A 24,990-nucleotide genomic window follows, 5' to 3' on the forward strand; every position below is an offset into this window, starting at 1 on the left:
TACTATTATTACCACTACTTCTACTACTACTACTACTAATAGTAATAATAATAATAAAATCTATATGTGAGCAGAATCCCATGAAAAGTCAGCAACTCATCCATGCTCCAATCAAGTGCCTTCCTTTGGTTTGCATTGAATAGGCATTTGGCATTTCAACAGTGAGCTCCCTCAGAGAAGGATACATCAGCAGAACAAATCAACAGGGTCCGGGTTTAGTTTGTATAGCCTACTGCAGTTGGACCGTCACAAAATCTGGTATATTGGATGTGGCTGGTAACCATGTCACAACACACACACACACACAACACACATCACTTTGGGGTCTTTTTAGGTCTAGAAGATCCAAGACCTCTGATATTTTTAAGCTGTGTAGAAAAAAACACAAGATTAATAGAATAAACAGCTAAAACCTTTGACATCTCGCATAATGCTATGTGACTATGTGTTATGCTAGCGGCAACAATTGTTGCCGTGCTTACATCTACTCTCCTTATGATCAAAATATGCATGCAGGCATATAATTCTCATTACATATCAGTAGTAGACCCTTTAAAGAATATATGTACAAAAAAATGTTAGTTATATCTGTTAATTAAAGTATTTTATTTACTTCCTCATGTACACGTTTGAGGTAGACATCTCCCCCAAGAGGTGCAAGCAGGAAGTAAAGAGGCCTGGTCATGTGACCTTTTGCACTATTTACATGAAATTGATACAATTTAGAGTAAACAGCATATAATTTCATTTTAAAACTTGCATTAGATGCCCAAAGCTAAAACAGCAGTTTTAGAGCTTCCAGAAGTTAGAAGAAATGACTGGCAACAATTGTTGCCGGTGGGATTAAACGGGTTAAAGTGGTAAACTCCAGATACCACAGCCACTTTTAGCGGCTGATGAAGTATTTGTGTATGGGACCAACAATGGAAAATCAACCCTAAGTCATCACAGAACACATTTTTAAAGAAAAGCCCAACCTGTCAATGGTCACGTGACTTTGTGAACTCAAACCTGGAGAAAACGGTGACCAGACAAGCTGCATGTTTCAAATAGCTGAAGTAAATTTTGGCCACATGGTGTCATCATAACAACCAGTAAGCACCACACTGATCACCTAATGAAGCTGTTAATTGGAGAATGTAAACAGGTTAGCATCTATGTGGGGTTGTTGGTCGAGTGTTTACTCTCTCTCGGCTGTTTTCATCTCCACCCACTCCTAAAGCCCTTCTCAGACATGAAATACCAGACACTTCTTGCTTCATCCGCTTACATCATTGCAATTTCTCATTAACATACGAGTTTGTTCCTATAGAGCTCAACTCAGTGGTAACAGCACATTGATGTAGCACTACGTGATTATTAGTGTTGCCTGAGAGAGAGAAGAGCAGTGAGACTGCTATTCTGGTGGATTTTAAAATTTAAATTAACACTGGAGCCTCAATAAACACTGTGAGTACAAGGACACATTTACTGTTGGAGAGACTGTTCATCAGGTTATTACTGACAGAAAGCTGAAAAACCAACACAATGACCTAACAGATGCTAAAACCCTCAATAAAGCAGAGGAGAAAGAGTTCTCTGTGGGTTTGTCACGACAACAAACTCTCCATTAATATACATCTTGAAGGGATAAGACTTAAATGTGTTTTAGATTCAATAGCATCAGCTTATTTTGCCATGTTAAAAGATCATTTTAATTTTCATCAGCATTGCACCTACACTCAAAAAACTGACCCAGGGCATGTGTTCGATTAACAAACTAGAAATATGTTCACATTAAATGAATGAATCATGTTTATGTTCATTAAATGATTTGTTCTTGTTGGTTTAACATGAATCAAGGAAAAGTTAGATGAATTAGATTCATTCATTTCAGTCCAATGAGACTGAGGTCCTTCAAATCAATGACTCTGATAGGGACAGCTACTGCGCATGCGCCACACCCACCGGAAGCAGAGAAATTTCAAAAGAAGAAAAAAAAGTCGGAGTGGAAAGTTTGATGGACGTTTGCCACAAGTGATATTGGTAAGTAATTTAGATGTATATATACAAGAGTGTATTGAATTAAACAGCGTGAGTGATGTATTGTACACATTAGACATTTGTGAGACATATTTTAGTCACTCGTTTTTCTCAGTTAATGCTAACTTGCTATGGCTAACAAAAACGAGTGGAGAAGAGGGGAAAAAAGCGCATCATGTTTATGGTTTAGCATGTTTAGCATGTTAGCCGGTGTCCGTTCGTGTGTGTGTGTGTGTGTGTGTGTGTGTGTGTGTGTGTGCTCGTGCGTGCGCGCGCGTGTGTACGCGTGTGCTCGTGCTCGCCTCGGTTGTGTGCTCTGGTTAAACAGCGTGTGACGTGCCAGGATGTAGTCATAGCCACACACAGTTACAGCGCTGCTCGACTACCGGCGTTTGTGATGGCTCGTCATTTTTCAGCTAAGAGCAGGCTAAATAACTGATGGACGACCATGAGTTGGAGCTGCAGTTCTGGGAAGGTAGCAAACGGTCTAAATCTGTTGATGCTCTATGATGCTATGAAAGCTGTGGTGCAGTAACTTAGGCTATGTGTCATCTCGATGAAGACATGTCATGTCTTCAATGTATGTAACTGCAAGTATTGTAATACTTGCTATAGATTATATCTATAGATTATTCACTATAGAAACATTATGTTGTATTAACCTTTTTTAAACAATTTCTCTTTTTACCAGAAATACATCCCAAAATAAAGGAGTGTCCCCATGCCCTGAGATTTGTGCACCTCAAAAATACATGGTAAGTTGTTAATATTTTTGTCTGTGTGTATTCATTTATCATTTGTTAATGTTTTTGATTTTCTTTCTTTTCTTTCAGTGACGTGTATGTGGCAGTGCAAGTCTTGTGTCGCCAGAGAGAGTAGTAGGTAATTACTTAAACATTATAAACTACATCATCATTATTATTCTGTCTCCTCCTCCCTTGTCTGTCTTCCTTCCTTTTCTCTATCCTCCTCCCTCGTCTCTGTCCTCCTTCCTTTTCTCTGTCCTCCTCCCTCGTCTCTGTCCTCCTTCCTTTTCTCTGTCCTCCTCCCTCGTCTCTGTCCTCCTTCCTTTTCTCTGTCCTCCTCCCTCGTCTCTGTCCTCCTTCCTTTTCTCTATCCTCCTCCCTCGTCTCTGTCCTCCTTCCTTTTCTCTATCCTCCTCCCTCGTCTCTGTCTTCCTTCCTTTTCTCTGTCCTCCTCCCTCGTCTCTGTCCTCCTTCCTTTTCTCTATCCTCCTCCCTCGTCTCTGTCCTCCTTCCTTTTCTCTGTCCTCCTCCCTCGTCTCTGTCCTCCTTCCTTTTCTCTATCCTCCTCCCTTTTCTCTATCCTCCTCCCTTGTCTCTGTCCTCCTACCTGTTCTCTGTCCTCAGACGGACAGCTGATACTATTGTGATAGTATTGTGAATCGATTTTTTTCCTTCCACCCATAATATCATGACGGTACAGCTACAGTAGTAATAATGACAAGTGTATTGTTGATGTTTTTCAGATCGACAACGAGTTCATACGCATATCAACTGTACCTCTGCTATCAACATTTTGCTGAGCTCGACCGACACTCTCCACGCATGATGGAGCTCTTTCGAGGGAAAGGTGGAGCGGCACAGGAAAAAATTAGAACTATGGTGGCCATTTCCAAGGTTTGTATTTAGTTTTTCAAAAGTTGTGCAAAAGTTCAGAGAGTCCGTTAATACTGTGGAGTTTCTTTTTGGAACTGCTGCCTAAAATGCAGAATATTGTTAAAATGGGTTCCTTTTTTTTCCAGGATGACACTACATACAAGATGAGCATGCATCCTCAAGTCCTTGCGACTACCTGAACGCAGACCATGAGAAATCCGTGAAAGAATATATGGTGAGTTACATGCACGAGGTGTGACAAAGTAGCCAGTCAGAGAAAGCACATATTTACTTGTTGGATGTGTTAAATTTGAAGCAAAGGGTGGTAAATATTGCATATTAAAACGTGATACCCTGTATAACTAACCCTGTATAACTAAAGTGCATTTTGCTTTGCCCTTGTTTTTCATCATGTGCTATTTCTCATATTTCTGCAAGGTTGAAAACTAGAGATATAATTGGCTGAATGTATGTTTTAAATGTCCTAAAACAATATTATTAACCATTTTAATATATTTAGTACAAATCCTGGCCAGAATTGAGCCTGTTTGTTGTGTAACATTATCATTTTACATCCCTCAAACATAAATGACATCTGTTGTTTGATGCTAAGTACTGTTACTTTGAAAGCATAAATTAGAAAAAAAAATTTCATAAAATTAACGTTTATGCAGTGTTCTTGCTGAGGTTGAAGCCTATTTCCACATTTTGTCTAGACTCATATCAAATGTATTTATTGTCATATTTTACTCCATAGAGTGCAAACACGGAGGCCAAGACTTCAATGGAGCAATCTGTGATGGGAGTGTACGTCATACAGGAGGGTGCAGAGCCTGGAGATGATCCAGAGGACATCGGCGTCCTGATTGAAGGTGTGGGGATCCTCAGTGGTTTGGGGGACACTGCGATTGCCTGTGCTCTGTTATTTGGACTGTCTGAACCTGAGCTACCCACGCTCCAATGCACTTTGGATGGGTGGAGGTTGTCATCCAAGGCACAGCTCCTGAAAAACAAGCTTTTGAATAAGCTTGATCAAGACTGATTCAAGGGTGGCATTTGCCCACATATCTGCCAATGCAGATTTTTGTTTTTGAAAGTTCAAGATTAGAAGAAAAATGTTTCAACAGGCAATTTAGGTTGCACAGTGGACTGAGATTAAGATTGTTGTCTCCTATGTTGAAAAGTATCGTGTGTGTGTGTGTGTTTTTGTGTTTGACAAAGGTTGAAAAAATGTTGCATGTTAAACTTTAAATGCACATATTTTGCAAGACTGTACTGTATATGCTGAACTCTGAATACAGCATTCCCAAATGCATCATATGGTTAATGGAATACTTCACCCAAATTTCAAATTTTACTCATTATGTACTCACCCTCATGTGGACTAAGGGCTGGGAGAAGTTTCAGAGTCCTCCGTGGCTTCTCTGAGTTACAGGGGGTCTCGGCGTAGCAGTGCATGTCCATATAACGGTTGCAAATGGATACCAACTGTCTTCGTCCAAAAAGACACACCAAAAAACATCCAAATACCTCCATGCTGCTCGTATGTAATGTCCGTCTTGTATTGAAGCCCCGAAATGCGAAATTGTTCTGAAAAAAATTAAATAAGTCTATATTTCAAGTTTGTTTGTAGCGGAAGCTCCTCTTCCCGGTTCGTCAAATCTGGACAGACCAGGAAGAGGAGCTTTTCGGGGCTTCAATACAAGACGGACATTACATACGAGCAGCATGGAGGTATTTGGATGTTTTTTGGTGTGTCTTTTTGTTACGAAGACAGTTGGTATCCATTTGCAATCGTGATATGGACATGCACTGCTACGCCGAGACCCCCTGTAACTCAGAGAAGCCACGGAGGACTCTGAAACTTCTCCCAGCCCTTAGTCGACATGAGGGGGAGGAGATAATGAGTGCAATTTGAATTTTGGGTGAACTATCCCTTTAATATTTGACACAAACAACATGAGTTTTGGAGAAAATGTGCTTTTCATTGAGTGCTGGAAGGATTTAAGACACTGTTAAGTCTGCAGTTAAGTTGTACTGTGGCATATTGTGGAGATGCATCAAAGACAATAAGACAATGGTAAGGTGTCAATTCTATGTTGCACCCAAATGTTAAATAAAAATTGTAAACGTTTATGCTTGTTGTTTATGTATGTTAGTTAAACATAATGCTTACACCAGCAGTGAAAACAACACTAAGACAAGATATTAGTATAACAGACAAAACCTATATTAGTTAATCCAACATGATTTACATTAGTTTAACAGACAAAACCTATTTTAGTTCATCCAACAAGATTTATACTAGTATAGCAGACAAAACCTATATTAGTTCATCCAACATGATTTACATTAGTTTAACAGACAAAACCTGTATTAGTTCATCCAACACGATTAAATTGTGTTGCACTAACGTAATTTAATTAAATCAGACCAACACAATCAAGATAGACTGACTAAACATGATTTGTTTAGATGGGATATATATGGCATGATTAAATTACGTTCATCCAATGAATTCTTTTTTTGAGTGTACCAAAGTCATTGCTGGGGTCTGGGACATTGTTAAGAGGTTGGGGTGGAGGTGGGGCTCAGGAAATGCTGACAGCAGCAGAGACACAGTTTTCAGTGCTGTGTGGATGCATGCAGCAAAGCAATGAGCAGAGCACTCGCATTAAGGACACCGCCACGATAAGAACGATGTGATTCAAGCACAAATCATGGATTATCCACACCTTTCAGCTAATTAACTAAACTAAAATGTTTGATAAATATTAGATTTTTTCTGTATTAGTTAGTGAATTTGTCCCCCCTCCATAACTTCCAAATTTGACAGTAACACAACAAATTTGTGCTGGAGGGATTGTCACCAGATAGGAGACCACACACACATATTTTGGGACTGCCCAAAGTTGAAAAACTATTGGGAAGGGATTCAGAAAGAAATATTCTCTATATTAAACATTAATTTACCTCTGACCCCACAAGTATATATTATAGGAGCACTCCCTAAAGGAAGATGGGAAAAAAGGAAGCTGTATCTATTACATGTCCTATTATTAATAGCTAAGAAGATGATAACTGTCTTGTGGTTAAAACCGCTCCCTCCCACCATACCCCAGTGGCAGGAGAGAGTTAAAAAGGTATACGTGATGGAGAAGATAACAGCACACCTTCATCTCAAGATGGACATCTTCTCAACAAGATGGGGCCCTGTAAGCAAATATTTGAACCTGCCAATGTAAAACATTAACAAACTATGCTATCTCAGAACTGTCTAAGTGTGATTTAGAAGAATGTCAGAAACAGTCCAGTGACTGAGTGTTTGCCAAACTGTTTTTCTTTGACTTGTCAGTTTATACATTTCACGAATAACACTGGAATTTTCTTTTTTATATGTATGTAACAGAAAGAAAAATGTGATATAAACTAAAAGATATGTGGAAATACATATGAATACCAATAAAACTTGGTTCAAAAAAAAAAGTTAGTGAATTTGTCAAATTATACAGATGTATGAGCTTTTAGTAATTTGTCAGTCGAGCCATAAGAGACCTGAAAATGTGTCATGGATGCAGCTTAAAGCAGCATAGCGTGATTTGTATTTTATTGATATTTGTTTATGTGGCACAAAAACATATAGGTTAAACATGTTATAGTTTAATTTTCTAACTGCAGGATGTGAGAAGCTAAAAAGCTCTTTGCACAGCAGATGGATGATGATAATTTTCTGGAGGTTCATCACAGCGAACAATCCATTTTACAAGATTTAAGCCAGGGACACACCGGCCCGACCGTCGGGCGTCGGGCCTCGGGCCTCGTCGGACGGCGTTGGGAGCTCGTCTGTTTGGTGTGTTCCTCTCCATCGGGGAGCGTCGGGTCTTGTCGGGTCGGGATTGAACATGCTCAATCGGGACTCGTCGGCCGTCGGGAGAGTAGACTCGTCGGGTACTCTGATTGGCTGTGTGCTAGCTATGGCGATTCTGATTGGCGGTGCCCTAAGCGAATCAGCGCGGTGTGTGGGAGGGACGGAAGTGACCACAGTAAACAAACGGTGTCCTAGCCTGTCCTACAGTGAAAATGGTATACAAAATAAAAAGAGGAATAAAGCATATTAAGTGGCAATATTTAAACATCAAAGATGTTCAATCAAACCCACATAGTTTGAAACAACGTTCAAAACACACAGCTCACAACTAAGCATATAAAGCCCGCTAGCTTAATGCTAATGTGACAGTGGTGGTCCTGTCACTATGCCTCCAATTGATCATGTGCCCTGGCTACTTGGCCAAGGGGATGTCCCTTTGGGTGACTGGCAAGCGCGCATGACTCTGACCCGGGAGGTGTGGGTTCAATCCCCGCCCGGGCCCTCTTCACCTTGCCACATTCTGGCGTTGTTGGCAGGATCCATGTAGCACTAGGGGTGGGTCCATGGATTCCTAATGTGTGGCAGCCTGCGCGGAAGCACGAGGACGTGCTTGTGAAAAGAGGGGGAGAGATGTGACAGTGGTGGTCCTGTCACTATGCCTCCAATTGATCATGTGCCCTGGCTACTTGGCCAAGGGGATGTCCCTTTGGGTGACTGGCAAGCGCGCATGACTCTTACCCGGGAGGTGTGGGTTCAATCCCCGCCCGGGCCCTCTTCACCTTGCCACACTAACGTGTAATAACAGAAATTAGCATCGGCTATCGCCAATTCGCGGCAACCGAGCCACAGCAGTAAGCTGCTAAAAACTGTTTTAATTTTGGCTTTAGCGCTGTTAACACGTGGCTGGTTAAATAGTTTTTGGGAGATTAATGTTGGTCTCATTGATGAAATTAACTGTGGCAGTGGCATTAGTTTGTTTGAATGAAAAGTGAGCAGGACTGCCTCTGGGCTACGTAGTACTGAAATCACCACATTCACGTAAATAAATAAATGTTTTACAATGAACCGATCAGTCTTTACATTTTATTTTGTTAAGTCAACATGGTTACTGTACATGGCAAAGATTATTACTACCACTTTATGACTTAGAATTGGTCTGTATTTCTATGGGGGAGTCCTCGCCACTCAATCGCTCTGGTCGGCAGTCGGGGCAGTGTGTTTCACTTTTTCCTTTCTCCCGACGAGAGGCGACAGACTCGTCGGCCAAAGCCGTCGGCGTCGGGACGCGTCGTGGCGGTGTGTTCCTGGCTTAAGTTTCAACATTCTGATGTCTCTCAGGTGGTCTGAGCACACAGGTGGACTGGAGAGCTACAAGTACGTCAGTTTACACGTGATACGAGACTGCAGGTCCACATGTATCATATCAGTGTGTTTGTGAGAGCTATGGAGAGAGAGGTACTCCTTTATTGTAGCCAGATGGAGTAATGCATGCTTACAGTAGATGAGTTTACACCTGAAATTAGAGATAATCACTTGTGATTGGATCGCCAGAGATGAATGTTTGAACCAGGTCTGAACAAGGCCTGTGTGAGACATTACAAATTACTTGTAGAAGTGCAAGAAATACATAAAATGGCCGACTGGGGCAGGTGAGAGGATGAGGGTGTTATCTCCCACCAGGCGTCATGTCTGCTGCTGTTGACTTGACATTTTGTGCTGTTGTTTGCCTGTCTAACTCTCTGTCTCTCTGTTTTTCTTGTTTCTCTGCTTCTCAGACTGTCTGACAGTTTTTTCAAACTCTCCTTTTCTGTCTTTCAGCATCTCTTCCCTTACTCTCGCTGTCTCTGACATGTTTCTTCTTCCTCTCGCCGTCGCTCCAACATACGTCTCTGCTCTGTCACTTCAGTTATTCCGCTCTCATCTGCTTTTTCACGCCATCTCACCCTCCATCTCTGTCTTTTTTTTCATGTCTTCATTCCACCCCATCTAATCCCCCTCTTTCTCACCATCTCTATTCATTCTGACATGCTTATGTAAGACAGCTGGTTGTGAAATCAATTACCATTGCATTACCCAGCTATATTTGGCCTCATGACGCCACTGCTGCTCGTGGAAAGATACCAGTGCTGTCCTCTCTGAATTAATGCTCTATCTCCTGTGAAACTTCGGACCTACTGTAGCTATGGCAAAGTTCTTGTTGCTTCTTTGATAAAGGATGTTGATCATGTAATGGTTTCCTTTATTGTGTATCTGCAGTGTGTGTTTTCCTCATGGGCCTTAATTCAATCTGTTGATTAGTTGGCCCCTTTTGCAATTTGATCTGGAGATCTGAGATCCCTCAACAATTAAGACTGACAGTTAAGACTGTGAGTAAGTCTGGTGAAGACATTCATTGTCCACAGAGGCTGATGCCATTTGAATTTAATGCGTCCCCCATAAAATAAAAGGTGTGTGTGACCCCTGACCTTAAGCATTCAACTGGAATATGAAAATCTAATGTGCTGACAGAACTCACTGAATACAGCCTTCCCCCTCAGAGGAAAAAACCTTTTGTTTTCCTCTAGTACCGCTTACACAAGAAATCTAATTTTATTTCCTATATTGCCTTCAAGAATAATAAAGGGATCAGTATGCTGTTCAAATTCTGTTTTCCAGTGTACAGTGAATATTGGTAGCTAAAGCGTCAGCTGGCAAGCTCAAGGTTTTGAAGGTGTACTGCTCTGATTTTGCACTTCACTGCTGTAACATTTCATCAATCAACTCCACTTAGTATCAAATTTGTGCCATCTGTTTTCATTACCTTGGCTTTGGGCAGACTTATTGTTCCCCCCATACGCACTTGACATTGGAAGTGTGGCACTAGCAATATACATAACAGCACATTTCTCGAGCATAACTAAAAACATCATTTTAAAATGAATCTATCCAACCACTAACCATCAATATTAAGTAATGAGGACAACTGCAAACAAAGGTTCTTTGTTGTCATGTATTTGTGCCACTAACACTTCTGCATGGTCTTTGCATATTTATATTTACAGTTTAAACTTCTAATATATCATACTAATACAATGATAAAGTGACTTTTACACTTCAATTTACACTTCATGGGCCAAGTGCAAAGTTTTTGAGATGTTCAACTCTAAGTAGAACACAATACGCAATTTGGAATAGCAGTGGTTTTAACATCATTGGCTCCAGTGAATACACTTAAACATAACAGAACACCGTTTTCACACTAGTGGGATGAATCACCTGTACAAGGTAAATTTTGTTACAACATATGTCATCATATAGCTCTTACTTTTATACGTTAATCATTTGAAGTTAATGGTAGGGGAGGAGATCTTTTTCTGGAACATTTTTTACTATATTGCTTGAAATCCTCTTCACATCTAATCATCCAATCATTTTGAATGCAACCAACAAATCCATTGGATCGTCATGCGTCTATTAAACTGCCATCTACCCCTCCATCCTCCCCCCTCTGTGCATACCCCTCTTCATGCACAAATCGCACGCATGCTCAGAGTCTTCAGTGATTCATGATACGAAAAAAGACAACGCCAGAGCTGCTAGCTAGCTAAACGAGCTCAACAAGCTTAACGTGACAGTTGCAGCACCGTTAACTTATGGCAGACAAAAACCAGCATTGTTCCTGTGCTCTGGAGGCGTGACTTTGGAGAGAATTCTGAAGAAAGGGCCTTGGACTTTTGAATTGGCTATTTTCAAAATGTAGCCTGCTCGAACCAGGATCTCTGTATCTACCTTTAATTCCAGTAAATACAGTATAATGACACAATAACAGTTAAAGGGATAGTTTAACATTTTGGCAAATTGGCCCATTGCCATAATCGCTATAGTCATAGCAGTAGGTTTGTTACCTGTACTTGTCGCTATTTTTAGAACGGCGGAGCAGAGCCGTGAGCTGCTCAGGGCTACGCTATGGAGGCTAATGGAATTTCTTGGTTTCCCTCATTAAGCTCATCAAATACACAATCCAACAACTCCAAATCGCTGTCGTGGACAAGTTGTGACCTGCACATTCAGGCTATGAGATAATAATGTAACATTACGAGACAGAGTTGTTTTAGAGGTAAATTCAGCAAAACCGCTGATGTGCGATGCCTTCAGGGATAGTTTTTCGGCAAGCAGTCTCTGTATTTTCCTCGAAAACGGCTCCGTTTCGTAACGTTCCATTATTATCTCATAGCGTGGTGAATGTGCAGGTCACAACTTGTCCACGAAAGTGTTTTGGAGTTTTTGGATTTTGTATTTGATGAGTTTGATGAGGGAAACCAAGAAATTCCATGAGCCTCCGTCTACGTAATGGGGTTGTGTTGACTTGAGATCCCAAGTTCTCATGTCAGCTTTAAAAGTATGAAAATATTAAGGTTATGTTCCTGCAGAGGTGAGTTTTGAGTTCATGAGTCGGCTACATGATATGATTGACCACACAGTTTGATTTTATCTAATTACATTAACATAAAACTAAGAATACTGGATATTATGAATGTAGTTTGTATTAAGCATGGCGTTAAGCAGGATAAGCAGATGAACTTATGGTATGGAGTTCATAATGAGTCTGAAATGTGAAGCCACATGAGAAACAACTGCTTTCAGTGCATGGAAGAAATGAATGGAATGAATGAAAGGATGATCTGCTGCCCTGTCTGACGGCTGGGCAGACTTATCTAATTTACTGTGCGCATCAGGCTTCTATTGGCTACTGGCCACTTTTAAGGAATGTTTTCTTTTTCTTTCTTTCACCTTAAGTTCCTCATTGCTTTCTCATGTTCCAGTGTTTATCATCAGCAATACAGTCAGGTGAATCAGTGCCTGGTCCTGACTGGTCCATTTCTGAAGGCCAGTATAGCAGTAGTAATTTGTTAACTTATTATTAGCTGTATGTTGACGTTACATTTTCAATTCATGAATATTTCAGTACAGTTTTCTCTAGTGGATATCTCATTTTGTCTTCACATCCTTTTTGTTCCCCTTAATCTCCTCCTCCTCCTCCTTTTCATCATCAGCTCATCTTTTTCAGCTTTGTTGTGTATCTGACAAACAGCTCTGCCAGTAAAAGACAGTGGGTTGAAGAGCGAGGCATGTGGCCGTCACAGTGCACTCTCCACCGTAGAGGACCTGACTTCAAAGCCTCTTCTTATCCCTCGACCAACTGCGGTCAAGCAGCCAAAGTGTCAGTGGGTGAGAAGCTATTTACAGGTCTGTTTTCTAAGTCTCTGCGCTGTCACCAAGGAACAACCCCCCCCCCCCCACTCTAAAGACAGCAGAAAGGCTTTTTGTCTGGTTTGGAGAGAAAACACTTTGCTTCTACTGCAGTTTGTTGAGGAGAACAAAATGGACCTGTCCTCGTTTCGTTTCTCCCCCTCCTATATTTTTTTTTTCTTTTTAGATCTGCCCAGACACCGTTGCTATAGCAACCCAGCTTAGTCCCACTGGGTCTGGCTCACCTTCTCCTCACTGCTTGTTTTAGATTACAAATTTGTTTTTCCCATTATCTCATAAGAACATTACCCAAATCACACATCTTCTGTGATACTATGCTGTTGTTTTATTTGGCTCTTATTGCGAGATTTACAGCAACGGCTTTATTGTTTTTTTTGGACTTCACTTTACCTTTCACATTGGGTTAAGAAGTAAAATCAGATCTAGTGAGTTATTTGCTTTGTCATTATATTAACTCCTACATGAAGCTGCTCTCCTTCCTCCTGCTCTTCTGCTTTAAATAATGTCTCTTTTGTGATCCATTCAAAACTACATTTTGGCAAATTACGTGTCTCATAATTGCACCATTGAAACCTTTGTCTTTGCTGTTGCCTTTGATTTTCTTTGTAAGACAGGCACAATGGGTTTCAATGATGATCAAAAATAACCTATGATCTCATGCTGCCATGTGCCTAAGTGGAGAACATGTCATCACTCTGTGTGATACAGTTAAGTAGGCAACGGCAAAGAGCAAGTTTGATTAAACCTGATGAAGCAAATGATTACCCTATTCTCCGTTTTCATCTCCTAATAGTCATTTTTTGACAAAGTGGAGTCTTGTTTTTGTCCTGGTTATCATGAATCACTGAATACGTGGCAACAGACCTAAGTACGTGAGTCTAATCCAGTGGTTCTCAACTGGTGGGTCGGGACCCAAAAGTGGGTCACAGACCCGTTCTGGATGGGTCGCGGACAGCTGGTCAAAAAAGTAAAATATTTAATGCACATCTGATGTTGGACATGTCTTTTATTTTGAAAAATAACTTGTATTGAAAGGCACGCGTCACGTAAACAAATGCAGTTGTAATGGTCCTCCTCAGTTTCTTATTATTTGCTCTGAATGCAAAGATATCAGTTACTTATTAATGTGGCCTAAATGCCGTTAAAATACCTTGTTTTGTGGGTCTTTATTTTGTGCAATTTGATATTTATTCACTTTTGTGAATATGATCTGAATGCAGAGATGCATTAGAAGTCAAATATATCGTTTTGTTGGTCTCCATTTTGTGCAGTTTGATATTTTTTTATTCACTTCCGTACATGCAGTTGTCATGGTTCTCCTCAGTTTCATTCATGTGCCCTGAAATGCACTTTGCTCAATAAAGAGCAAAATTAGTTTTTAAAGGCTTTAAAAAAAATTCTTGGTTTGAATTCTATAAAAGTGGGTCGTGACTTAATGACCATGGGAAAATGTGGGTCCCAACCCCTGGTCTAATCTAGTAGTTTGACTATTCTCAATATTCTCCAAATCTCATTTAATGTGCTTTTGGTGGATCAACCAAAATGTATTGTTGACTGTCAACGCATATGGAGAAATTCAAATGTCACGTCTCTAAATATTATTTTCTTTATGAATTTGATAAAAAAAAAAAAAAATGCGGCATCCATACTAAACACAATGCAAACAGTTAATACTGTAGTTGATTGACTGTACTAAAGATTAGTAAATTTGTTTTAGATGCACCCTGGTAGCTGAACAGGTCAGTCTGAAAATGTGATGAACGTTTACAGAGAACTGTTTTACTGATCAATTCTGTTTAAGTTACCTTTATATGTCGATGTTGTTGCTGTGTTCCTACTCAATTAAGGCGGAGTAAGCAATTTCAATGCAATTCACTTTTAGTGTGATTCAGTGACTATGCCCCAATAGTCAACTAAATTTCAACTGCATGTGTGTGTGGAAGATGCATTTTAGCTCCAGTTGTCCAGGGACAGCGCGGCTTTAACTGGACAAAGCGACAGAAAGGAGGCTGAGAGAGAATTACTTCCTGTTACACCAGAGATCAATCGCATGGCCACATGGACGGGATGCAGCTGATCTAATGTACAGTCATTGAATCAATACTTTGAAACTGGGGCAGCTCAAAGAGACAGAGAGACAACAGAGGGGCGAATTAGACAAGAGGGGAAAACTGCATGGACAGATGGAAGACTTCTACTGCCAAACTGTGTTGCATTATATAACTATTGATTGCTATGAGACATTGAACATGAATTTGTGCTCTTCACAACATAAATATAATTTATTGAAACCTCAACTTCCCATTTGTTAAGAGCTCTAATTTCATTCTGTTCAATTATTTAGTTCATGACCTGCAGTAACCTTTACATCCCTAGATGTACCTGTTAGCATGCTAATCACTATGGGTTGATATTCTCCACAATGTCCAAGAAACTGTGTGTCTCAGAGTTGTCAGAGAGGAGCTGGAGTTGTGAAGCCGGGGATCAAAAAAATGCTTGTCAGGTGTAGTTCTGGTTCACTGAGATTTCTCTTTGCTTGATTTCATGGCAGTGACACATGTTCACTAAGTCCAAGACAGGAAATTGTAAAAATAATAGAGTGGGTAACCTCACCAGCTGATACCACCACATACAGTCATAAACAGTCAGTTCTGTTACTGTTTGGCCTTTCAGATCTACCGAATTAATCCCAGGTCTCTCAAGTTGATCTGTTTATCCTATTTTCAATTATTGTTAAAGAAAGTGTTGAAGAATATGGATCACTATAACTGTCTCATTAATCACTGTTTGGCTACCAGCTGAGCTGACTGGTAAGTGCTAATTACAATATACAGTACACTAAACAAAAAACAGCAGATGGAGCGCTCATGTGGGTGACACTACCCAGGGAGGTGCTCTTTGATCAGGATATGCGATCTGACTAGAACAAAACAGTATACACTGTTGCCCATAAACTTGGAATAATTTTGTTTTCAGACTTTCATTTTTTTTCTTATTATAAAGGTTAATTGTGGTGCAATTTTCACAATTATACTGTATGTTTGGAAAAGGTCATTGTCACAATCATTTCATGAGAAGAGGTTAAAAAAGAAATTCCAACTTTAGCAACAGTGCATACAAGTACAAAATGTATGGCCATTAGCCAATAATAATAACTGTTATTATCAAACCTGTCCATCAAGGTGCCAGCAGTGTCATTATCTATATCTTTCATCTTGTTTCCTTCCTGTTGATTTGGCATCTTCCAGTCTTTCAATGGTCATACTTTTCTACACTGATTTGATTCCTGGAGGAGCATCCGGACACATCATGACAGTCAGCCACACCTCACGTCATCCCTCCCATCACCATTGAACCTGATCTGCCACACATTGGAGTGAATATACTACTAACATACTCGACCTGATGGTTCCTGGTATGGTACCACCAGTCTAAATGTTTTGAAACTACAAGTTAAGTCAGCACTACTTTTATAGAGATAAATTTGCACCAGAGATATCAGTGTCAGAGCCATCAGCCATCAGCTCCAGATCGAGCCCCTCAGCAGCTCTTTCTCCTCTGGTATAGAAAGCTTTCTCTCAGTGCTGTCACATGAAAGCTTTGTGTCTCTAAAACATTGTAGTCAGACAAAAATCAGCCTGGGAGGCGGCAGAGATACACAGCCTCATTTTGGACTGAGGCCCATGATATTCTTTTGAATACAGACAACAGAAAGCAAGCTGATTCAAGTAAAATAACATCAAGAAAGGGGACACAGAGACAGTGTCAGTGGTGACCTCACACTTTTGACAACACAGTCACTCAGAGCTCTATTTTTGCCCCAGCTCTCAATTATGGCATCAGAGCGAGGGCGTGAGAGGGCAGTCCTCTATGGGGGGTCTGACTTCCTGCTGGAAGCTGGACTTACTTCAGTGGCCACTGAGCAGGGCTGTGTGCAAAGAACGAAGCCCTGAGCCTTTGTAATCTACAGGCTTATTCTGTTCTTCACTCCGAGCATTGGCTGGTTTCTAAAGAACAGAAATTAAGTGCTTTAGCAACCACTTTTGTTGAGACCAATTTAAAATCCCATGTAAAAAGATGGTCGGATTGAGAGTGATAATAGTGATAACAGTGCTTTAGTAACTCACGATCAAGAATCCTCAAACAACAACTACCTAAAGCTGGTCAATAGTACAGTAGATATCATATTATATCATATAAGCCATAAGGCAGAGCAGGAATGGGGTGTGAATTAGTGAATAATGAAAAGTTAAGCACCTTTAGTGACTACAACCTGTACACCAAAAAAAACGAATGCTGTCCTTAATTCTGCTGTGAGTCCTATGTCTTAAAATACACTTTCAGCTTGGAAGGAGTGTGTTGGGTCTATGATGACCTGGCACTGCCTGAGGTGTGAGCAGTGATTAAAGTGAAGACTCCTCATGGTTTTCGTACAGTAATTTGCCTCATTAATTCCATGTTAATGGGACCCCGGACCTGTGGTGGCGCTCAGGTGGTCATGTTCACGTCTTTTTAATGAGGAAAGGCAGAGCACTCTTGATCTTTATAAACCTCAGCCTGCTCCAGATGGGGTTTCACAGCTCGGATTTGTTGCTCAGCAAATGTGTTGACAATGACTTAAGTCTGATAAGACTTATTATGGAGGAGCTGCACCATCTTGTGTGCAGGGAAAATAAAATTTGAGGCAACATTTAACTATAGCTGTTAATGTGAACTGACCTAATATCAAATGGATTATTTAACAGCTCCACCTCTGATTTATTAAGCTCTAAATGTAAAGTTAAATATGCTGAACAGCTTAAAGGCAAAAAGCTGCAGTGGCTCCAGAAAGTATTCAGATGCCTTCATGTTTTGTTTCTCTTCATCGTTATGGTTTACTGAGTGGAGACTTATGGTCAATTTTATCCACTTAAAATCAAATCTAGAGCATAATGAAATATGCATTAAGCAAAAAGGGTCTGAAACTTTTTGGAGCTTCTGTACACACAAACCAGAGTATGCTGGTAATTTACATTAACGCCTCCCAAGACTGTTTCCTAAAAAATTGTCGATTTAGCTGTTTTCACTCCTTTCTAAAGGCAGCCCCTGAGGTCACTGGGAGAGTGGAGAGCAAATGGAGCAGGACTGCATTGTGTGTGTGTGTGTGTGTGTGTGTGTGTGAGGTGCTCTTCAGACTTATTTCTCTGGGGAAGGTGGGAAAGTTTTAACACTAGCTTTGCCAGTCACTAATTTTAAACTCATCTGGAGCATCTCCACCTGCGAATATGACAATGAGCTTGTCTGTCCACTCACTGGTTCTCCTCTCCTTCAGATCCTGTCCAGGAGGATATCATAATATTTTAAAGTGGATCACTAATTTCTTTCCTCAGGAGAAACAACTTGTTCTGCATTTTTGAATCAGCTCTGTTCAAAATATAAGGAAGTCAGAAAAGTTACTAATCGTGACCTAATGCAGACCTACTGTATTTGGAAACATAAAAACACACACACATAGATCTTAGATACTGTCCATTAGTGATAACAGCTGGACAACTTCTGTCTCTATAAAAGCAGTTATTCATATTATTAACTAATGGTCAAACAGAAGAGGTCATGCCTACCTACCAGTAGCTCCTAATGTGTATATGGAAATACAGTTTGAATATCTCTTGACACCTGCTGACGTGTGGGGGACATTAACCATTCACCTACCATGCTATGACTTGTGTTTATTTTGGCTCCAGCTGAATGGCACAGTTGGTTCGTCCGGCAGCCGAGCAGACGAATGCAACCAAATGTCCATTCTCCTGCTTGTGTTTCTATAGACTGCCCACAGCGCTGGAGGGCACACGCCAGCAAGGGCAGATGGGCAGACAGTGTGTGGTCACCAGCAGTACACTGAGGGGAGAGGCACGTGTTCACTGGACTCCTTCCGGGACTCTACAGAACCAGATGTCGAGCAGCACGGTGGAGCGCACTGGGAGGATGAATGGCTTGTTGAGCAAACCACAGACATATGGTTTTATTACAGTGTCCACTGAAAGAAAGGCCATAACCCACTTGTCCAATTGTATGGCCTGCCCTGTAATTTTATTTCTTAGTGGGTCTGGAGGTGGTGTTAAAATGTTTAGGTGTCAGTTCATAGAGAGCCTAAGCGGAAGCAGGAACTAACGGTCACCATGGGACCTTAACTCGGAAAAAGTCTCCATGTAAGTGAACGGGAGGCAAAGTTTTATTTGATCCGATTGAATTGTGCCATGAGAAAAAAATATGACCTCTACCCGTTTAAAACATCACGTTTCATGCCGAGAAATCAGCAGTTTGTTGTAAAACTATTGTAAAATAAAATTCCGAAGAATCCGTAACCAGAAAGACTACAGGTCGCGTAGGTGACGTCACACACCAAATGCCGCCCTTTCCCGTGTCAGTTGGTGACGTATTTTTTGTGGGACACCAGATCTGTAGTCCGCAGAGCGTCGTCACACAAAATACATTCTTCTGTTGCCAATTTTACAATAAACTGCTGATTTCTTGGCATGAAACACGATGTTGTAAACAGGTAGAGGTCATATTTTTTCTAATGGCACAATTCAATCGGATCACGAAATAAAACTTTGACTCCCATTCACTTACATGGAGACTTTTTCCAAGTTGAGGTCCCATGGCGACGTTACTTCCTGCTTCCGCTTAGGCTCTCTACTAAAAGAAAATTTGGAGTAGGTAATTCCAGATAAACTCCAGTAAATAATCAGGGATGTTATTACTTCAGAAATTAAACAGTCATTTAATCCAAAAACAGAAAATATTGAACCTACAGTGTATAAGCTCAACAAACCACTCTAACAACCCTATACTTAGCCTATACTTATACGTAGCTAAAGAGTCTGACTGAGCCTAAACTAATCTGTTGACTCTTTTAACGCAGAATGGAGAAAACTAGCAAGTTGTGCTAAACTGATGATCATGACCCCAGCTGAGAAATCATCTGGGGATGATTCAGAAATCAAAACCCTTATCATTGAAGTGACAGATAGGTTCAGTTTTTCAAGTTCAAATCTGACTTAGCCCTGTGCTGCAAGTCATTCCCACCCTCATGGGACCCAACCTTACTGTCGTGATGAAGCTAAAAATTGCCAAATACTTAAAAAAAAGAGGAAAAAAGATGCATAAAAGAAACAACACTCACTCTGAAAAGTCCGTTAGAGATTTAATTAATTAGAACAAATTTTACCCCACATACCTCAGAGGATAACCAGTGCTTTCAATGTAAAGGAAGACCACAAACCGATTTCTGCTCACGTTATTTCCACTAACTGCACCATATGTGTTCCTAAAATGTTTTAGCATTTCCATGAGGAACTACAGCGAGAGTTTTCCTCTGGTCGCTGACACTCAGCCTGTGGAGTTGACTGGAATTTAAGGAGGTGATACGGAAATACACCACACATCTATTTCTAGCTTGATGGATCATGATCCTGACACAATTCTATTTTTGTTGTGTACAAATAAGACAATAATTAAAGCTCAGTGTGTTTCTAAGAAATCATCTCTACCTCAGCTCTAGGAGCATCTTAGATCTACTGCATTTCTGCTGTTTCCCTTATTCAGTATGTCTGCATTTTATAGCACAATAAATATGATGAACATGCTTCCGTCTTCTTATCAAGGTCATTATTATCATCACAAAACTACTACACACAAAAGCGCAAAGAAGTCATGATGTATGCAGCGAAGTGTGGAACATGCAGTTCCTTCCACACTGATCCAGACACGCACAAGACAAGCAGCACCTGGGCATTTCAGAGCTGATGGGTGACAGTAAGATAACACACACAGAGAAGAGAAAAAATGAATGTGTGTGCATGTGTGATGACAGGGCATGCTGCTATGCTCCATTAAAGCTGGATTAACCAAGGAGGGAAGATTGTTTTACCTAAAGAATCATCCAATCAAGTCTTTTTTAGCAGTTTATGGAACTGAGACAACTTTTGTCCAGTGTACTGGAGTGACAGACACTATAGCTGCTTGGCCAACAGGTCAGATGGTGACTACAAGTTGACTTGCGACTGAAGTCACACCAAAAGGTTCATTAGCATTGACAGTTATCTCAATGAGCCATTATCCTCTTCTCAAATTTGATCATGTAGCTAATGAGTTACAGAACAAATGAATGTGGGAATCCTGTTTTTCCACTTTGACCCAAAGCTGGTGCCCGCAAGCAAAATGTAACTACACACAAACTGTTGTTGGCTAATTTTCCACTAAGCTCACAAGGCTCAACCTGTATACTATGACATATTGTTTTTGTCATACTGTAGTCACTGTAGATTTGATGGAAGCGTTAAAGTTCAGAAAAGTATAGTATCAAATCTGAGGGCTAACTGCCTTGTAGTTAGTGATGACTTAAAGTCTTAGTTTGTCTCAGTGTCTAACCCTGCAGCCCTGAACAGTCCAGCATGATTGGACTGGGGACACATTTAGACTACCATTCAAAGGCTAATTTAGCAGCAGAGTATTTTTCCTCAAAAATGCGGAATGACAGATATTAGCCAGTGGCTAAAGAGGCACTTGCTTTTCTGTTCTGCACTTGACAACTGCCAAAGGTTCATATCCATTTCTTTTTAAAAACAGCATAAAATAAGCTCAGGGGAATGCATATGGCAAGATGGAGGTGGCTACAAATGAATTATTCTCTCTGTTCTTGAAATGCATGAATTTGTAGGTCCATGTTGTTCTTCATGCTTGTAAGTAGAGCATCAGCTATTGGTTCTTTTCTGTTTTTTCTGAGACATCTTAAGAATGAGCAAACCACTCACGCTGTGACAGTGGATGTAGTGTGTCACCTGGAACAGGTTGCCACCAAATGCTGTAGAGGGAATTATCAGGGTCTGGCTTCACTCCCAGTATCTGTTCCAGTATCTGTTGTGCTCTAAAAATGATTCCTAAAAGGATGTTTGTCAGATAACAGATGGCCTACTCCTGTCCTGGGCAGGTTTACTAACCACATGATGAATTTTCATTGGGTTTGTGGGGCATTTGCTCTACGGCTACAGAATGAATATGTGAAACACTGGACTGACTGGTTGACAGAATGGAACGGATGGGACGGAAAATGCCATAAATAACTCCACACAGGCTCGATAAAGGAGAGACCTGTGTGGCACGGTATGGTACGTTATGTAGGGAGGTACGGTGGCTTCACGATCCTACGTACATGGTCTGCAGGAGGCTCTGTGGAACCGTGCAGCCAGCCTTGGGAGGGAAGTTCCAAAACAATCCAGGCCCCATCTAGCAGCAGGTATAAAAATACAAGAGACAAGATCTACTGTACTGGTGATATGGTGCATTGCAGGTGCAAAGGCAGTAATAACATTCACAGAATTAAAAGAGGAGACTTCATGCAATAAAACGCCACAGAGCAGACAGGAGGTAATAATAGGTAGTAGACAGAGATTAATAGGATCCTGTGGAGATGGCCATAGCAGAGAGAAATGTGAAGCTTCACAATTAATAGAAAAAAGACTGTGAGTGAGTGACACAATTCTAGTCATTAGAGCTTATATCAGTAACACAGAGAGGTATCTTGTCATTGCAGTCCCTATAAGAGCCAATATGAGGTTTTTAAAGCTTTATTAGCTGACTTTCATCCACTTACACTGACCAGAAAGTAGTAAACAGACTCAAATTTACATAAACAAAACACTAAAGTCTTATTTCCCAAAACACTGGACGATTAGAGCCGAGATCCAACACAAATGTACAGCAAACCTTATCAGCATGCAAAACATGTAATAACAACGCTGCTAGTGGCTCACTTGCAGTGCCAACCTCCATTGTTTAGCTGTTGAAAATGCCAGTGGGGGAAGTGAGGGAGAGAGGGGGAGGGGGGCTGACAGGGAGATTTGGGGACTCCGAAACAGAAAGAAGAAAAAACAGAAAGTTCCTCAACCTAAACCTCAACATCTTTCAAATCAGCAAGTCACCAGCATCGATCAGCAGCTGCATGATTCATAAAAACACACTGGGGCAGTCCATTGGGACAGTTGAAAACCTCCCTCATCGCCTCTGCCCTCACAGTGAGAATGACATTAATTAGAATTCTCCTCTTTTCCAACGATACAGTTGTGCATAATTATTTGACTAATATCCTGAGAGCTGATGCTACTAGAAGACATCATTCCTGACAAACAGTGATAACACTTTCCGTCCTTTTTAAAAAAAGCCCACACACTATTAGATAACTGCTCGTCCCTTCATGACTTTAAACATTAACAACAGGAATAGGAAACAGTAGGGGGCCAAACGCAACAGTTACATCTATAATATCAGCACAGTGCCCGAGGTAAAACACTCTTCAGGGTCACAATGATTTATTTGGTTGATAATTCATCTTAATTTCCATTTAACTTCTCTTCTACACGCATGCTTGTCACACCCGCTCCGTGCAGCTCACGTCAAACCAAAGGCTCTTTGTAAATCTATTTATAAACCCCCAAGCTGAGAAACTGACTCGCTCCCAAAGGGAAGAGTGGCTCGGCTTCAGTGGCTGTTTCATGTGCTGGAGGAGCAGCAGGAGAGAAAATTAAAGAAGAAAAAACAGCTATCAAGTTTTACACACCTTTTTGAAATACAGAATGTGAAAAACACATCCAGCAGGGAAATGCTAAGAGAAGCGGAGTTCTGGATCCTATGGAGTAAATTATGTAAGAGCAACGTATAAAAATGGGACATTGACTGTGTCGTTGTTGAGAAGGTTTTGAGCAGGATTCAACAAAAAATGAATTTTGTTGGATGTCATGCCACTTAAAAATTCTGATAACAATGTTTTTTTATTAGTATTATTATTAATGATAAATAAACCCCACAGTTACAGTGAATCACAACTTATAAATATGACAATTCAAATAAATATTTTAAATGTCTTCAGTACTGTAGGTCTGTTTTTTTTTTTACACCACTGCATTGTTACTGTTATCTTTGTACTTTACAGCCTTAGTCTTTCAGGTGTTGCCAGCAGCATTCAGCAAATGCAGGCAGATCTGAGGCACCACCAACACGAGCCTGCACCAAATTCAATCAACTTTTATGACTTCCACCTACTGTAGTCATCATTCACTCACCTCCGTCTGCTGCACACTGAACCTTCTCTGTAGCGCACTCTGCAGTTACAGTGAAATCAAGACTTTTTCCCAAAAGGGCAACTTCAACACATCGACACTGATTTATCTTTCCAACACTAATAACAATAAGAATACAATATAACACACTGCCTTCAGTTGAAACACACACTGATGTTTTTTGTTGCTGATGTGGAGTCAATGGTGCATTTGGTTTCCTCCAGAGTTAATAAATTGAAGCTGTCGACATCCAGTGAATCGGCTTGGTGATGGGAGGTGTGTGTGTGTGTATGTGCGTGTGTTGGAAGGTTGAGTGGGTGTGGTGTCAAGTAAAGTAAAGTGTACAAAGCCTCATCCCCGGTATTTACAGACACTGTGCCAAAAATCCTGTTCTCATTCCGACACCCTCCTCTTCCTCTGAAACAAATCAGCTGCAGCGCACGGAGCTTGGATAAAGTTAAAAACATCATGCTCATGTCAGCTTCTCAAAGAATATTAGCTTTTATTTTGGCACAAAGACATTACTTTAATACACATTATCAGACAGAGGGATATTATCAGATAAAGCTTCACTGTACCTGTGGAATTTCTCAAGAGTTTCTCCTGTCGGTTCGGTCTAGTGTCCGTGTGCGTCCCTCAGGCTGGATGAGTGTACAATGCTGAGTTTGTGTGCCTATGGGTGCTCTAGACAAAATGAGAGAAAGAGAGAGAGAGAGAGAGAGAGAGAGAGGGAGAGGGAGAGAGAGGCAGAGACTTCATCGCTCCCTCCCCTTCCTGATGATAAACAGAGAGCACGTGGCTTCACCAGTGATGCAGCACACCGATGAGCACAGCACCGAGGAGGAGGGTGGCGAGAGGTGACAAACAAAGGAGAAGAAGAGAGGAAAGAAATTTGTAGAAACCAGATGAGAAAGAAAGAAATAGGAGTAAAGTATGAAGCGGGTCGGAGCTGAGTCTGGTGGAGAGGGATATCATGTGTGTGTATCTTTGAGTGTGTGAGTGTGAGTGTGTGTTGTTCTTGAAAACAGGACACTGCAGCCCCGAGTTGGCGCACTCAAGATTTGAAATTACTCATGCCTTGTTAGAACATGCTGGAAAAAAGGGAACATATTCATCGCAATCTGAGGAGAAAAAA

General features: G+C 40.8%; 1 protein-coding gene across 12 annotated transcripts in view; it reads right to left on the reverse strand.

Moving 5' to 3' along the window:
- ndrg4 (NDRG family member 4) overlaps nucleotides 1-24,513 on the reverse strand; it is a 53,124-nt gene extending 28,611 nt beyond the window's left edge. For 6 of the 12 annotated variants that reach the window (XM_085778612.1, XM_085778608.1, XM_085778606.1 and 3 more), the window contains exon 1: nucleotides 24,434-24,513. Coding sequence is in view for 6 of the 12 variants with exons in the window: in XM_085778603.1 (XP_085634729.1) it covers nucleotides 21,953-22,026 (74 nt within the window). In the remaining 6 variants the exon portion in view is untranslated. Of the gene's footprint in view, nucleotides 1-21,952; nucleotides 22,080-24,433 lie in introns of those variants that run through there. The other 6 variants (XM_085778602.1, XM_085778601.1, XM_085778600.1 and 3 more) reach the window with 3 other exon arrangements.
- Nucleotides 24,514-24,990: the final 477 nt, after the last annotated feature.

Source organism: Trachurus japonicus, chromosome 6 (genome assembly GCF_045865225.1).
Source record: "Trachurus japonicus isolate A0001 chromosome 6, Traja_1.0".
In the NCBI taxonomy this organism is placed as follows: Eukaryota; Metazoa; Chordata; class Actinopteri; order Carangiformes; family Carangidae; genus Trachurus; species Trachurus japonicus.